General features: G+C 43.1%; 1 protein-coding gene and 1 long non-coding RNA gene across 2 annotated transcripts in view; one reads left to right on the forward strand and one right to left on the reverse strand.

Moving 5' to 3' along the window:
* LOC146891822 (uncharacterized) overlaps positions 1-5,557 on the forward strand; it is a 49,944-nt gene extending 44,387 nt beyond the window's left edge. The window contains exon 2 of the long non-coding RNA XR_015005430.2: positions 5,121-5,557. This is a non-coding gene — a long non-coding RNA (uncharacterized LOC146891822). The remainder of the gene's footprint in view (positions 1-5,120) is intronic.
* Positions 5,558-11,194: 5,637 nt separating this feature from the next.
* Dsg1 (desmoglein 1) overlaps positions 11,195-15,363 on the reverse strand; it is a 31,228-nt gene continuing 27,059 nt past the window's right edge. The window contains exon 15 of the mRNA XM_048442347.3: positions 11,195-15,281. Coding sequence (XP_048298304.3) covers positions 14,199-15,281 — 1,083 coding nt within the window. The 3' untranslated portion in view covers positions 11,195-14,198. The remainder of the gene's footprint in view (positions 15,282-15,363) is intronic.

Consider the following 15,363-nt stretch of genomic DNA (forward strand, 5'->3'; position numbering starts at 1 on the left):
CAGGCCAAGAGACTATGGCAAGAATGTAGAGTGAATATTTTTCCTCACATTATGACAGTATAGGGCTCTCAGAAAGTGCTATTTAGCCATCTACAGACCACTTTTCTTCTGAAAGCTGATGTTAGAGAGAAAAAGCCATTCAGAAATGTTTAAGTCATGAAATAGTTTGTCAAACATAATACAATAGCTTTAGAACTGATGCAGGTAGGGAGGATTTTATTAGCCTGGGCTGGGGAGATGGAGAATCATAAACAACTTTGTTTTTGTGTTGACCCAGAGTGGTAGCTGTGACGATGTGTCTGCTGGGTCACCTACAGCACCGAAGATAAACATTCTGTGCCCTCATTACAGCTAATATTGGTATGGTGACGAAAGACCAGCCACCAGGTTATTTAGTAAGTGTTAGAGATCATGGAGGTTAAATGTTAGTTTCCTGAGGAGTCATGTTAATACCACAAGGGTGATGCTAGTTTGCACCCTTAAACAATACGTGCACCCTAACTGAGGTGCACTGCTGATTTTCTCTGTCTGAGGGTGTATTCCAAACACATAGACACAGAATAGCTTGGCTTCTTCTGTATTAATTAAAGTGTGCCGCTTACATATTCACTACATACTAGACTGACAATGGCCTCTTCATTGGCTTCTGAATTCTGGTTTGGACAAAGGCACCCGTAGCTGTGTTATTATCATGTAGATGTCACTCTGACTTGCTCTGGGCCACTGACTGTGCCCTTCCTGTGACAAAGCTATACTAGGCATATTGTTCACCTTTGATATGTTAGCTCTGCATCTGGCCAAGTTAAATATAGGATCCGGGCAACTCAGTTTGAGAAAGAAATTCAGGAAGAGGATCTAAAAGTAGGTGTGGCTTTTGAAATGTATTTCTTAGATAATGTGGAAAAAAATGAAGATTTCTTGGCCTCTGGTCTACTGGATTAGAATATGGGGTGAGTCAAAGAATTATTAGTTGTTACATACTCCCAAGGTAATTTGGGGTTTGCTGGCTGGAGTTAAGAACTGTTGACTCATGGGTCCATGAGATAGTTTAGTAGGTAAATGAACCTGCCCCCAAGCTTGACAACTCGAGTTTCATGTTGTGGTGGGTTGAATGAGAATGTCCCCCATAAGACCAAGTGTTTGAAAACTTGGTCCTCAGCTGTTGGAACTCTTTGGGGGTGTAGCTTGTTGGAGGAAGAATGTCACTGCATGGGTTTTGAGAGTTTATAGCTTTATCCCATTTCCATTTTGCTCAGTGTGCATCACGTTTGGTGTTAAGAATATAATTGCTCAGATTCTTGCTCTGACTACTTCCTGCCATGCTTCTACCTTTGTAAGTGTAAGCCCAGGTAAACTCTTCCTTCATAAGATGTTCTTGATCATGGTATAGCAACTGGAAAACATCTTCAGAATCCACGTGGTGGAAGGAGAGAACTCATTCTCTAAACTGTCTTTGGCCCCTTCAAATACACCGTGCATATGCGTGCCCATTCCTGCATGCCTACACACACCATATGTGTGTTCATTCCTGCATGCCTATACACACCATATGTGTGCCCATTTCTGCATGCCTACACACACCATATGCGTGCCCATTCCTGCATGCCTACACACACCATATGTGTGTCCATTCCTGCATGCCTACACACACCATATGTGTGTCCATTCCTGCATGCCTACACACACCATATGTGTGTCCATTCCTGCATGCCTATACACGAAGTAAACAGCCTGAGATGAGAGCATTTTAAAGAACTCTTGATTCAGGGTCATCCTCTTAGTCTACGGACGGGCTCGGAGGAAAGACAGCATGCAAATAAGAACCTTATTGTCTTCTGCTTAAAACTATCATTTATTTATTTATTTATTTATTTATTTAGTGTATGTGTGTGTGCATGCCTATGTGTGGGAGCATCTTTATGTGCCACAGTGTACATGTAGAACACTGGATAACTTGTCAGAGTTGATTCTGGCTTTCTTTCTACTGTGTGGACCCTACTGAATTGAACTTAGGTCATCGGGCCTGGTAGATTAGTGTCATTACCCACTAAGCCATCTTGCTAGTCTGAGGACAGTTTTTCTAATGTAATTTAGTATATTTTAATATCTTTTCATGGAAGTAGGGAGTATTAGCCATTATTTATTTTTATATAGCAGCGTTGCTTCTTTTCCCCTTTATTCTATCTCGTTAATGATATAATTACTGCTAATTTATAAATATGTCAACTTATTTAGAAAAAAAGTGCAAGTGACATCTTCAGAGAGTCTGACCTTCCATGTTCCCTCCCCTGTCAATCAATGATGTGGACCCAGGTTTCCATTATCAGGTGATTTTATAGTTGCTGGATGTCCCTATGTTATGATGGATTTTGTCACCTTCAGAGAACACTATACTCCTGTCTTAGTTCATTAATATTGCTAAAACAAAAAGTCAGAGACTGGGGAGCTTATGCACATTTGCTTCTTATAGATCCAAAGGCTTAGTGGGCCAAGACCAAAGCACCGGCAGGTCCTGTGCATGTCAAGGGCTTGCTTCTGCCTCATCAGTGACACCTTGCTGTTCTCTTTCATGGTAGAAGAGGTGATAAACTTCTTTGGGTCTGTTTTTATCAGAGTGATAATCCCATCCATGGAGGCTCTGTACTATGCCTTAATTATTTCTTGAAAGTCTCACTCCTAATATTGTCGCCTCGGGTCTAGGATTAAATAAACCACTTTCCTTGTTGCTGTTACAAACACCTGACAAGAAGCAGCGTAAGTCAGGGGTGAAAGACTTAGTTCAGCTTGTAGTGGGGGGTACCATCCATCACGGTGAAGACGTCACAGCAAAGGTGCTCGATTGGCTCATTACATCTCGTCCACAATTAAGAAGCAGAGAGAGATGAACGCTGGTGCTCAGTGCCCTTTCTCCTTTTCCTTCGGTCCTGGACTGCAGCCCACGGAAAGGTGGAGCCCATAGTCGGGGTGGCTTTTCCCACCTGAGCTAACTTGCCCTCGGTAATCTGCCCTCACAGGTCAGGAGGCTTGTCTCCTTGTGGTTTTAGAACCTGCCAAGTTGACAATCAGTGTCAACCATCACAGAGGTTCCAGTGCCCCAGTTTGGAGGCAGACAGGCAATTAGACAGACCAATTCTGAAATACAGCTGGAAACGGAATAACTCTACTAGGTGCACTCAAAGTTGCACACGGCTGACGGTCACTACAAGTGTGGCCCAACTTACACCTCTAAACTTACTTGAAACATTATGAGGTTTAGGTGCAAGTGTCATTTATTTTTATTAGATTGCAGGGTCCTAGAGCTAGAACTTTGTTTTGCTTTTTGAGACAGGGTCTTTATGTAGCGTTGTCTAGGTTGGAACTGTTAAGTAGATCAGGCTGGCCTTGAACTTGTGGGAATACTCCTGCTTTTTCCTCCCAAGTGCTGAGATTGCAGGTGTGAGCCACCACACCGGGCTTCCAGGATTTGTAGATGACAGCATCAAAGGCTGGAATGGGGCTGGAAAATTGACTCAGCAGCTCTTGCTAGCTTGGAAGCCAGGGGGACTGGAATTGGGTCTGTGCATCCATATAACTAGCTGGAGAGCCACAAATTCCAGTAACTCCAGCTACTTGGGGTCTGATGCCCTCTTCTGGCCTCCACGAGCAATGGTGTACGCACCCACTGTGCATATACACCCACACAGACTCACACCCACACAGACTCACGTATATAGATAAAAATGTAAAAACCAAGAATTTGACTTAAAACAAACAAAAAGAATGGACATACCTGGGAGACCTTCCTAGATTGGATGTAGATCTTACTAGATTTATCAGACGTTCTTTGTGTTATATGTGGATTGGATTCAAGGATTAGTTACCATTTTCAAATTCCTCTAGGAGCGGGATGATGTTCCATTCTTATTTTCATCTGGCTTCCTGAAGCCTGGTAGAATAAAATACATGGACTCTGCCATTTTTTTTTCTTTTACTGAAAAGCCCCATTCCTTCATTTATCATTATTATCTGGCCTTGGTGCACAGGAGTTACAATGTGCTTACATATTTGAAGTCTATCCCAAACTGTGGATTCCAGTTTTCTGATGGCTCTCAAATTAGATCCTTATCTGAAGTTAAGTTAAATATGTCATGCCCGTGTGATAGCAGGAAACACAGGGCATTTAGATCTGTTTCCGCCACTGCTACTCACTTGCTGTTTCCCCCGCCTCCCCTTGCCTTAATTAATTTCTCTTAATTATAAATTTCGTCTTCTATTTCCTTTGGGAGTTAAATTAGGTATAATTATGTGACAAACTAGCTTATATTAGATTCTTTTAAAGCAGCAATTCTTTTCAACTTCCTAACATATCTAATCTTTAGCATTTGATACCTGTTAAGATTTATGGCACTAGGCATAGATATAAGCTGTTTTCTACATATTGATATGTTTTTAATGTTAATAACTAAATCTAGGTTTTATTTCTTATTTGTTATTCTTATTCATTAGCATTTCCTTCCTAATAATTTTCTCCTGTTATTTGAAATTTTATTCTGTTTTAGTATGTTCTTGTCTGTACTGACTTTTCAAGCACGTCATATATCTATCATATATCCTGAATATATGTAGCATGAGGGTCCGGCTTGTTGGGGTTTCTGTCCCGCCTGGTACCCACACAGCTGGCAAGTCCCAGAGAAAATCAATCACACAGAGATCTCTATAAGTTATAAAGCTGATTGGCCCATTAGGTCAGGCTTCTTGTTAACTCTTATAACTTATGTTACCCCATTATCCTTATCTACATTAGCCACATGGCTCAGTACCTTTCTCAGCTGGGCAAGTGGCATGCTGCCTCTTCGGTGGTCTGAGCAGGAATGGCGGAGGGAGCTTCCTGTTTCCCAGAATACTCCCAGTCTCTTTGCTCCACCCCTACTTCCTGTCTGGCTTTCCTACCTATACTGCCTGCCTGGCCAACCAGCGTTTTATTAAAATATGATTGACAGAATACAGACAATTCTCCCACACCAAATATATCTATCATATAATCTGGTCCATTCCCCTTGCTTCATAGAGGGAGGCTTGCGCTCTCCCTGTGAAAAGTTCCTGCAGGCTCATGTTTGTCCTTTTATTCATCCCGGAAGCAGCTCCTTTTGTTGGCAATGAAGTCTCGGCTCCCGCCGATAGAAGATGCTGCACAAAGAAGGGGTTACTCTGTTAACTGGTGTGGAATAACGCTGCCTGTGGATGAGAGCCATACCACTCCTGTCTTCTCTGCAAAGAATGACCTCTGCCTGCCCAGGTGACCAAGGGAACAGTCTGAACATTGCCTGGTCTTCACGAGCAGAACACAGATGGAGGGATATTTTGACATACATCATTGCAAAGGGACTGAACAATTATGTCATTTTTTTCTCTTACTGGAACCTCTCCATGGTCACCATATGAAGATGGCCAAAAGATCCCACAAAGTTGTCTTCTAGTCTCCACACATCTGCCATGGCCTACAAACCCAGAATCATATTACAGACACATACAAAAGAATTTTTTAAAATAAATATCTTTGTTGTTATATTATCTGGAATCAATAGATAATATGCTTTGAAGGCAGTGCACTTCAAGATGAAGTGACAAATGGAAAAGTCATGGGGACAGGAAGAAGGAAATAGAATAGTAAATAATATATACATATCTGTAGCACATCAAGCTATGCTTTGAGATATAGAGTTGATTGCTGATTATCCAGTTCTCTGTTGTTGTACATCTAAGTTGGTGCCATTACTTACTTGTGCATAGCGCTGTATTAAACATTGAGGTCTCTTTTAAAATAAGCTACCTGTAGAGTTCTGCTTCACATGGAGCACACTGGCATGACACTGTTAGCAACGTGTTGGAAGATGCTGGGATTATGGCTGCAGAGACAACTTTGATGAACCAGTTACCTTTATTTCTCACTATAAACAGATTCTCAAACACTCATCTATCCAGATCATTCCACAATAAACAAAGTCATGTATTAGAGGTGAGTGAGTGCCTGGGCTCTCAATAGAGGCAAGCATCTAATTGATGTAGGTGTTAGTGACAAGGGGGTCTTTACACCCTCTGGCTTTATTACTCAATACATCAGTACCTTGGATCAGGTCTCATCTTTATTTATAGACGGAATGCCCAAGTAAGTCCTGTCTCATCAGGATATCCCGAGTGTAGGTGACAGATGCCAGGTGACAGACAGAGGGTCTTGATAAAATACTCTCTGTGTTTTGTTCACATCCACCTATTCAAACAATTAGCACATGCATTTTTTTTTTTACTTCAGTGATGCCCAAGTTGCTATACCCACCTAGGTGGTAGGTGGCCTGGAAGCAGTTGGCATATAAATGTACAATCTCCTTACAGTTTGAATGCTCCTGCAGTGGACATGAGATTCACTGGCTCCCAGTTGTTGATCAGGCAGCCTGAACTTCGGTCGCCTGTGGTAATGATTGGTACTGTATTGTGACTTTCCTCAGCTGCCTCCCCTTCTGCTTCTCATTCCATGTCTTTCAGCGAGTATCTTTCACCAAAACCATCCCCAATTCTGTCTTGTGGTCCAGCTCTGAGTAAACCTAGAATAAGATCACAGCCCGGATTAACCGAGAGGCCCAAGCCTGCAATTGATCAGGGCATTTGTCTGAAAGGAATAGCTTACAAGTTGAATATGAAGGTGTTTTCCTGTGACAAAATGTGACATTTGCATCCTGGGTCGAAGCACATGTGAGTCCTGTTGAGAACAGGATCTGGCATTTTGATGTTCTGGGGGCAGAATCTCTTTCCCTGGGTTTTGTTTCTGTTTTTAAATATTTATTTATTTATTATATATACAATATTCTGTCTACATGCATGCCTGAAGAGGGCACCAGGCCTCATTACAGATGGTTGTGAGCCACCATGTGGTTGCTGGGAATTGAACTCAGGACCTTTGGAAGAACAGGCAATGCTCTTAACCACTGAGCCATCTCTCTAGCCCCTTTCCCTGGGTTTTGTATAAGAGAATCCCAAAGAACAGTTACCATTGGGAAACTGGGGTGCACAAACTGTGTTATTCAGACTGGGGTGCGTGGTTTGGGGTGTCCAGATGACTGGGGTACGCAGACTGGGTGCCAGATTAACAAAAGTCAGTCTCCTATGGTGTCAGAATTTGTCTTATTTGAATTCAGACACCAACTGTGTGGCAAGAACGTGGCACCATTAAAGGCGTGCACCACCACACTTGGCATTTCCATACTGTTCGATCCAAGAAATGTTCTTACTGTTCTGTTTTTCCTCAAGGCAATGCACAGTGTGATTTAAATCGAAGTGTGTGCACACCCTTCTCTCAGACATTCTTCCTGGGAATCTCCTAAGAGTAAACCTTGTTTACTAAGGCAATTCTCTTGCACACCTTGAGAGCTTGGATTTAGGTCTCAAACTGGAATAACATCTAATGATGGTCAGGAAATACCCTAAAATTTTCCCAAAGCATTTTCTCATTTTCCCAAAACACAAAGCGCTCCTAGATCCCCTCTGAGATGAAGCCTCCAACACCAGTGTCTCCAAAGACACTCAACTTCTCTTTCTTGAGAAATACGACACACTCGTGAGCCCTGGCTCTCCTATGAGAAGTCCCTACACACTCTTGGATTTCTCTTTCCTTTTTTTCTGAGCTCCTGTCCTTCTTTTAACCCCCATTTTGAAACCTGTTGAAAGTTTTCTGCTGAACTCCAGCTCTGCTTCATACCAGCTCATCCTGAAATTCTTTGCTGAGGCAAAACCAAGACTTCTGCTTTTGCTGATGGAGATCTTGGAAAAGCCCTGCTGGAGGCAGCAGGGGACAGTGTTTCTGCTGATGCCAACGTTGACATCGTTGTGGGTTTGTCCATCATCTATATGAAGCATTGTTGGGTGTTCTTCAGTGGCTGTTCAGGTGCACTGCCATGCTCTTTGCTTGCATGTCTCTGCTTTCTCCCAGAGACTCGTGTAATGTTCAATGAATGCCATTGACACCAAAAGAGAAATCCCCTCAGGGCTATCCATGCCATACTCCTGAATCAAATGAAACAGGACACAGATAGTCCTGAAGGGCATCATTATAAGGACTCTTCCACCAATATTCTAAAATACCCTTTTGCCTCCAAGAGACACGCAAGCATAGACATCATAGAGCGATACTTCATATATCCTCCGCTTCAGTGACAGGTCTGTAGAGGAAAGCTGCAGACACAGGGTGGAGCCTGCTCCTACACAGGGGTTATATGTGTGATAGGAGGCAGAGCTGAAAGGGAGGAGCTACCCTGGCCCTTTGGAGCCCAGACAATTCCATCATAAGCCTCAGATACTAGACAAGTAGAGCTACTTGACATCAGGTATAGGATGTGGTATTTGCTACGTTGTTTTGGTCCAATCTCTCCTTGCTGTGTCTCAACTTCTCATTGTTGGCACTAGGATTTTTACTCTGGGCTGTTGTGTATTGACAACATGTAACTTGTGATTTACCAACCCACAGACTTCGGGGGGTTGCCTTGAGAATGTAGTGCAGTTGGTGGACTGTTTAGTTAGCACACATAGAGACCTGGGTTCAATCCCCAGCCCACAGAAATTTAACATAGAGGACACGCTGTAATCCCGGCATGTCGGATGTGGATGAAGAAGGATCACAAGTTCAAACTCTTGGCTGCCTGGCAGGTTCCAGGGGAGCCTTGGGGAGGATGGGAGAGAAGAGATTGCCTTGGACCTTTGAGTGTCAGGACTGTTGGCTGTGGACTTCTGTGGTACAATGCAATTGAAATTGAAAGCTTGTTGCCGGCAGGTCCCAGGCCCTCGTGGAAAAGCTGCTGTTGTTTTGCCAAATGGTCATGACAGACCCATGGAATTATCCTCTACATAACTTGTTCACACCCAGAGGTTAGCGCTGTGTTAGCTTCGCTCAGAGCATCTCTTCTCTGCAGTCAATGCTGACTGTCAAGATTCACAGCTGGTGAAAGTACTGGGAGTGAGAAAGTGGTGGAGTCTTAGCCGTAAATGGGATGCCTGCATCACCACTTCGAGCTCAGGGAACATCGCAGAAGGCATGGAAAGAATGGAAGAGCTGGAGGGCGGGGGCTGGGGAGTGCTATAGAACAGTGGCTTCCAGACACACATAGCCATTGACCTCTTGAACTCCAGCAGCTGTGATTACATTGACAAGATCTGGACAGGACTGGGTCTGTCAACAATCCATCATGGAAGTGGGAGGGACTCACGAGGTCCCCTCCCTCCCTCGCCCTGAGGATTTATATACACTTGATAGTTGATGGGGGAGGGGGAGATGTTTTCTTCAGTGGTGTAGTCACTGGTAAAGTGCCCACGCTCCTGGAAACAAGCCTCCCCTGCGCTCATAGAGCCAAGCCTAATGAGACACACTGGGAGCCTCCCCCCACCACCACGAAGTATAAAGGAGGTAGAGAAGAGGAAGGAGACTGGTGAGAGTAGGACTGGGGCTAGAGAGGGAAATGGGAGGAGGGTTAAATATGATTGAAAAACGTTATTCATGTATATGAAAATACCATAATTAAACCCAATATTATGTATAATCAGTATACTTTAATAAGAGATACCAAAACCCAAACCAAGCAAACAGATGAGGACAGGCTATGGAGACTCGTGAGGCTGCAATGAAAGCATCCTCCTCTATGAGCTGGCCACCAGTCCACCGGGGCAGGAGCAGAATGGTCTGGTTTGAATGTAAAATGTTCCCAGGGATTCATCACATTGAGTAAAGCCCGATCATAATCTGAAGACGAGCCAGTATGAAGGGGAGTTGCCGTTTATCAAAGGGCATTTTTCACAGATCTAAGAACGTCAGTTCACAGACGGAGACACTGAGGGAAGGAATGAAGTGAGCCTGAGAGGATGACTGGGTCCTCAAAGGAGAACTGTACTCCATGGTCTTTACAACAGCAATAGGCAGGATTTGGGTCATTTACAAAGTTATTATCTCAAATGACTGCTAAGGAATTCCAATGAAATCCCGGGGTGGTTTCTGAGGGCCACCTCACGGGCTTGCAATTGCTGAGGTGAAAGTGCAGGCAGCAGGGTTGTAGGAAGCTAGGGTACCTTCACTGTCCACAAGGCTAATAGTCCCATTTGTGAAACTTCCAGAAAATGCCAGGGGTAAGGGGACGGTATCAAATGCACTTGGCCTCAATCGTGGTTTATTGTTGTTCTAATGCTCTTGTTTACAGAAATATTTCCATATAAAAGAAACACTGCCTCTTAAAAAGTTTAAATGCAAGCCTTATTATTGTTCTTCTGAGTGTGGTGGGTGCGCTGGTGATGGCTGCTCTGTGTGGTCACTACACAGTGTTGGGAATAAGACACCTACCAGTAGACACAGAATGAAAGGAAGCTAAAAAAAAAGAATGAGAAGATATGTAAATATTGTGACAGTAAAATAGTGATCTCCCTGAATATGAAATTAAAATAATAACTGGATTTGATACACTGTAATTATTTCTTCTAATCTAAAATCTCCCCAACCATATAATTTCAGGGAGAAATAGAGGCATATTAATCATTTGTTGTTGCAAATGCAACTGTTCAGGAATTACAAACTGTCTCAAAATAGTCAGCAGATGATGAAGCAGGAACTAGCACCCATCTCATCCCCAAGTGTTTACAGTGAAAGAAAGCACCTTGTCTCTAAAGACTGCAAAGGCTGGACAAGAGAATTTAGAAAGCTTGGAAAACGATGTAAGAAAAATGTGTTAAAGTAAGTACATTTTGGTCAGAATGTGTTTATGCAAATACAGCTAAAAGGAAGGGAATATAGAGAATTAAAAAACAAATTATTCATCATTTTAAAGTATTTGGTGGATGGTTGCATGATGTCCTTGAGCTTGGTCCTAACCGATAATGAGCAATCTGGAGGTGGTGGCAGACTGCGCTTCATGGATGTGAGGGCTGGACTGCGGCTACCCCAGGGCACTATGCAGTGGGGCTCCAGACACCAGAACTATCCCAAGGGCTGGGGCTAATTAAACACTTGAGGAAGTGTGCTAAGCACTTGGGAGTTTATCTGGATTTTCAATGTTTTTTTCAAAAGAGACTGTAATGTGTTTAAGGTTCTACTAAAGTCAGGCAAGTTGTACCGTGGTTGTCAACCAAATCTTGGCATGAATTCAGAAATAAATGGTATAAATGAAAACATCTACTCAATACAGAAGGGTGATTTTTGAAGATATATAATTAAAATTCTGTTAGCACATTACATTGAGGGAAACAGGACAGTAAAGTCTTTATACATAGTGTTGAACAGGTGTCCAGATGAACTTATATCAAGAATACTTTTTCTGTAAAATTTTCTGTGCAAACATAGTGCATCCAGCAACATTCATGGAAGAGGTAAACAGCACACAAGGACACTTCTGGAGGTATATATCAAAATCAGCTGAGCGTGTCATTTGGTTAATATTCAACAATAAGGAATTTGTGGCACACCTTTTTTTGTTCCTAGGGACCACCTTTTCAGAAAGCCAGATGTTGTATTATCATTTATTTTCAAACCACACATGAATAGTATTATGTTGCTATTTGCTTCTTTTTCCTTTGGTTGAAAGAAAGCAATGATTTTTTTTTTTTTTAAAAAAAAACTATTGTAAGATGCAGGGCCAAACAAAACATTGTTGTACAATCCTGAAAGTAGTTTGATCTGAAGTTAAGTTTCCTAGGAAGATGGGAGATAATTTCTCTATTTAAAATTTTATTTTCTCAGGTCTTATATAACTGATGAAAGCTAATCACATTTATTAAAGGTGGCCATATTGTCACTTGTTAGACACCCCTCCAAAATCTTTCAAATTCAGCAGATACCGAAGTAAAGATAGACGGGTGTCTTTAAGGTAACATTAAGACAATGAATACACTTTCTGTAGCTGTAGACCTTTCCTTTGGATGAAGTAAATACGTAAGTAAAAATATATTAGTTTTATCGGTTCAAACTTTCAAACTGAGGCATCCCAAGTATATTTTAGCAAATACCTTTTGAGTTTATTTCTTAAAAATGGCATATCGGGAGGAGAGGAGGGAGTAGAAATCGGGCTTGGTATGTAAAATGAAAATAGATTGCTTAAGAAAAGGAAAGGAAAAATGCCATATCCTCGGTGTATCAAGCTAAATGTTAGAAGAAAACGGAAGACCTCCCTGAGTGACTTTGTTTACACCTCTGCATTTTAGCTTACTTCCAGTTAGCAAAATTGTACCCGCTCTCTACAGTTGAAATTAGACACACGGTGACGTCTGCGGTAGTCACTGCATCTGCTCTGATGGAGAACAAAGCAGCTCATCAACAAGCTGGGCTCATCAATCACTCCTAGATATTTGACACGTGCTGGGAGTTGTATACAGATGGTGTGATTCTGTAGCAATGGAGAAATGAGTAGTAAAAGAAACACAAATCTTTAAAAGTTGCATGTAATTCACTACTCCAGGGCCATTGTTTTCACTGTCTTTATTTTGCCATATCCCGTTTCACTCTAGTGCCCTTATTTTAACATTGAGTTTAAAAACAAGAAAAGATTCCTCTACCTTGCCATAGTAAATGGACCTGTCTCTTAGAAGGCTTTGGTTCTTCTGAGAGATTTTAACTCAGGTAACACCATATGTCAAACACACAGAAATAACACATCATAAATAGCACATAACTAAATTTCAAAGCCAGAAAAATATACCGTACCATAGCTTGCAAACTGTCTTTAAGTCAGAACACTTAGAAGTCAAGAGATTATTGACAAGTCAAACGAAGAATTTCAAAGTCGTGTGCATGAAATTCTTAGTTAAGGAATGGGTTTGTCTAGCCACTTTCATTCTTCCCAAAATAGCATCTGCTCTGGGAAAGGGTCCTGGGTGATCACTCCCAGGATGACAGCAGAGGGCTGTCCGAAGAGAAGCACCAGTCTCAATTATCTCTAATAGTAGGATTTTCCTTTACTGAACAAACAATTCTGCTCTGACAGCCCACTCAAGACAGTTTTTATGTTCCAAAACCAATTAGGTTTTTCCCCCTCAGATCCCCTAAAAATTGTTGCCCTAAAGCTTAGCCACACTGCAGGCTCCCCTCCCTCCACCCCACCCCACAGCTCAGCTTTAGAAAACTATTTTATCTTTGAAACTGTGCACTAAAGAGCTGCATAGGAGCGAGTGTCACTTCCTGCTTAGACTGAGATTTAATACTGCCCCCTCTGCTTACTGAGGAGGTGACTTAACACCGGTGATGGCAGCCACATCATGGTCACTTGCTTTGGTCTAAGGTAAACTTGGCAACTTTCCTTTATTATTTATTCAGTATAGCGGCAAAGAGAAAAATGAGCATTTGCCCTACCACCTCCCCAGCAAGCAACACTCTTCAAAATCATACCCATGAAACATAACTGGAACCTGAGACACACCTGTGAAACCCAACCAGAGCCGGAAACACCACACTGTGAAACACAAACGGAAGCTGGGAAGTCCTTGTCCCACAGGAGACTTAATGAACTCAGTTTGGGCTAAATAAGTCTCGCCCTATTGTTACTGTCTGGATATCCTCGTAGGACATTATTTCTTAATTTGAAAATTATTCCATCAAGTACAGTTTAGATGTGGTCAAGGTAAGGATAACTGGGGTCTTCTACACTTAACTATGTAGCTACAATTTCATTAGCTTGGCCTGAATTTGTGGGAGGGTTTTTAGTTTGTATCGCCTGTGAAACAGACGAGGTACATGTGAAGAAAATGTCAGTCTTTCCTCGCCCACGCGAGAGCAGCCACACAGCGAAATCTTTCCGGTTACTTTCTGAACAGCAAGAAGAATTCCTGCAGTTGCCTCTGAAAGTCAGTGCTTTTACGTAGCCACATTTTATTCACTCAACATGCTGGTGACATCCTCCAGGGCACACATATTAAACAAATAAACAAACAAAACCAACCCTGTAGACCACATAGCCACAGATAAGACTGTGCCTCAAGTTCACCGTCATTATTTCATCGGTGTTAATATCAGAAAAGTTTACCAATGCCAGGGAGCACTCTGCCCCGTGCAATGTTTCCATTTGTTCTCACTGTGGCTCCTCACCTCACTCCACAGGTCTCCTATAACCTTCTTCTCTGTGTCATAAATTGCACTGTTAGATTTGGGGGGCAGGAATTGAATGTCAGTCACCACGATGGTGGTGATCATTACTCTGGGACCCTGACTACTTGGTATACTGTACCGTACTGTACTTTGTGATTCGACTCCGAGCCATGCTAGGGGAGGCAGACCCAACTGTCTGGCTAAAGTGGTGGTCAGAAGAGCTTCTCATGTGGCCTATAGTGGCTGTCCCGCCCATGCTGCTCATGCCCCCGCCTCCACTAAAGCTGGTCAGCCCGGTGCCTCCACCACCTACTCCAGCCCCACTCAGACCCCCGCCACCAGCACCCATGGTGCTAACCAGGCCGCTGCTGCCTATGCCTCCAACACCACCTATTCCCGTGGTGCCGCTAATGCCACTTACACCGGCACCGGAAACCACCCTCTCTGTCACAATCACGTTGTGGGCATTTGATAGCTCAGGGCTCATGCTCAGGTTGCCCACCATGCTGGAGGTTGGTTGGATCACCCTTTCTGTCACAACCACATTTGAAGACTCTCTAGGATTAGGGAGGGTCAGAGAGGTGGGTAGACTTGAGCCTGGGGCTATTACCCTTTCTGTCACTATAACGTTGGATCCATCTCTTAAGTCAGGGATCTCTAACATTCCGTGCAAATCAGCACCAGAGATGGGGCCCACTACCCTCTCTGTCACCACCACATTTGAAGCCTGTCGGTTATCATGAAAGTGGACAGAGGGCTTCAGAGTGCCAGAGGTGGTATATGACTCCATGACAGTGACATTACCATAGCCTAGAGGGTCAGAAATCTGCACAGGGTGCTGTACACCAGGGCCGGAGGGGTAGGTGTTCTCAGAAATTACTGTGGTAGTGCCATAATGTGGGGAGATGGGTGGGTGTCCGCTATTAAGGGGCTCTGTCTGCTGGGGGCACATCGGCTCAGAGCTCTGAGGAGGCCAAGATGGTTCAGGATCTGGATAGGAGTCTATTTCTTTTCCCAGGCTGATGTCTGCCAGTTTCTTAAACTTGGGCCCCAGGGTATCCAGGAAGCTTTCATCTAGATCTTCTCCGATGAAGCTGCAACAGCCCACGGAGCCTGCAGGGGAGCCTACACCTTCAATGTCGTAGATGAGCAAACAGTCATTGGATGGGCGTCCTTCATCTTCGTCGGCATAGGCGTAAGCTTTCTGAATTTGCACAGGAGAGAGAACATGAAACAAAGAGTAACAACAATTTTAGAGTTGAATGGATCTAAATTCTAATACTCAC

The sequence above is a fragment of the Myodes glareolus genome, chromosome 13, assembly GCF_982192425.1.
Source record: "Myodes glareolus chromosome 13, mMyoGla1.1, whole genome shotgun sequence".
In the NCBI taxonomy this organism is placed as follows: Eukaryota; Metazoa; Chordata; class Mammalia; order Rodentia; family Cricetidae; genus Myodes; species Myodes glareolus.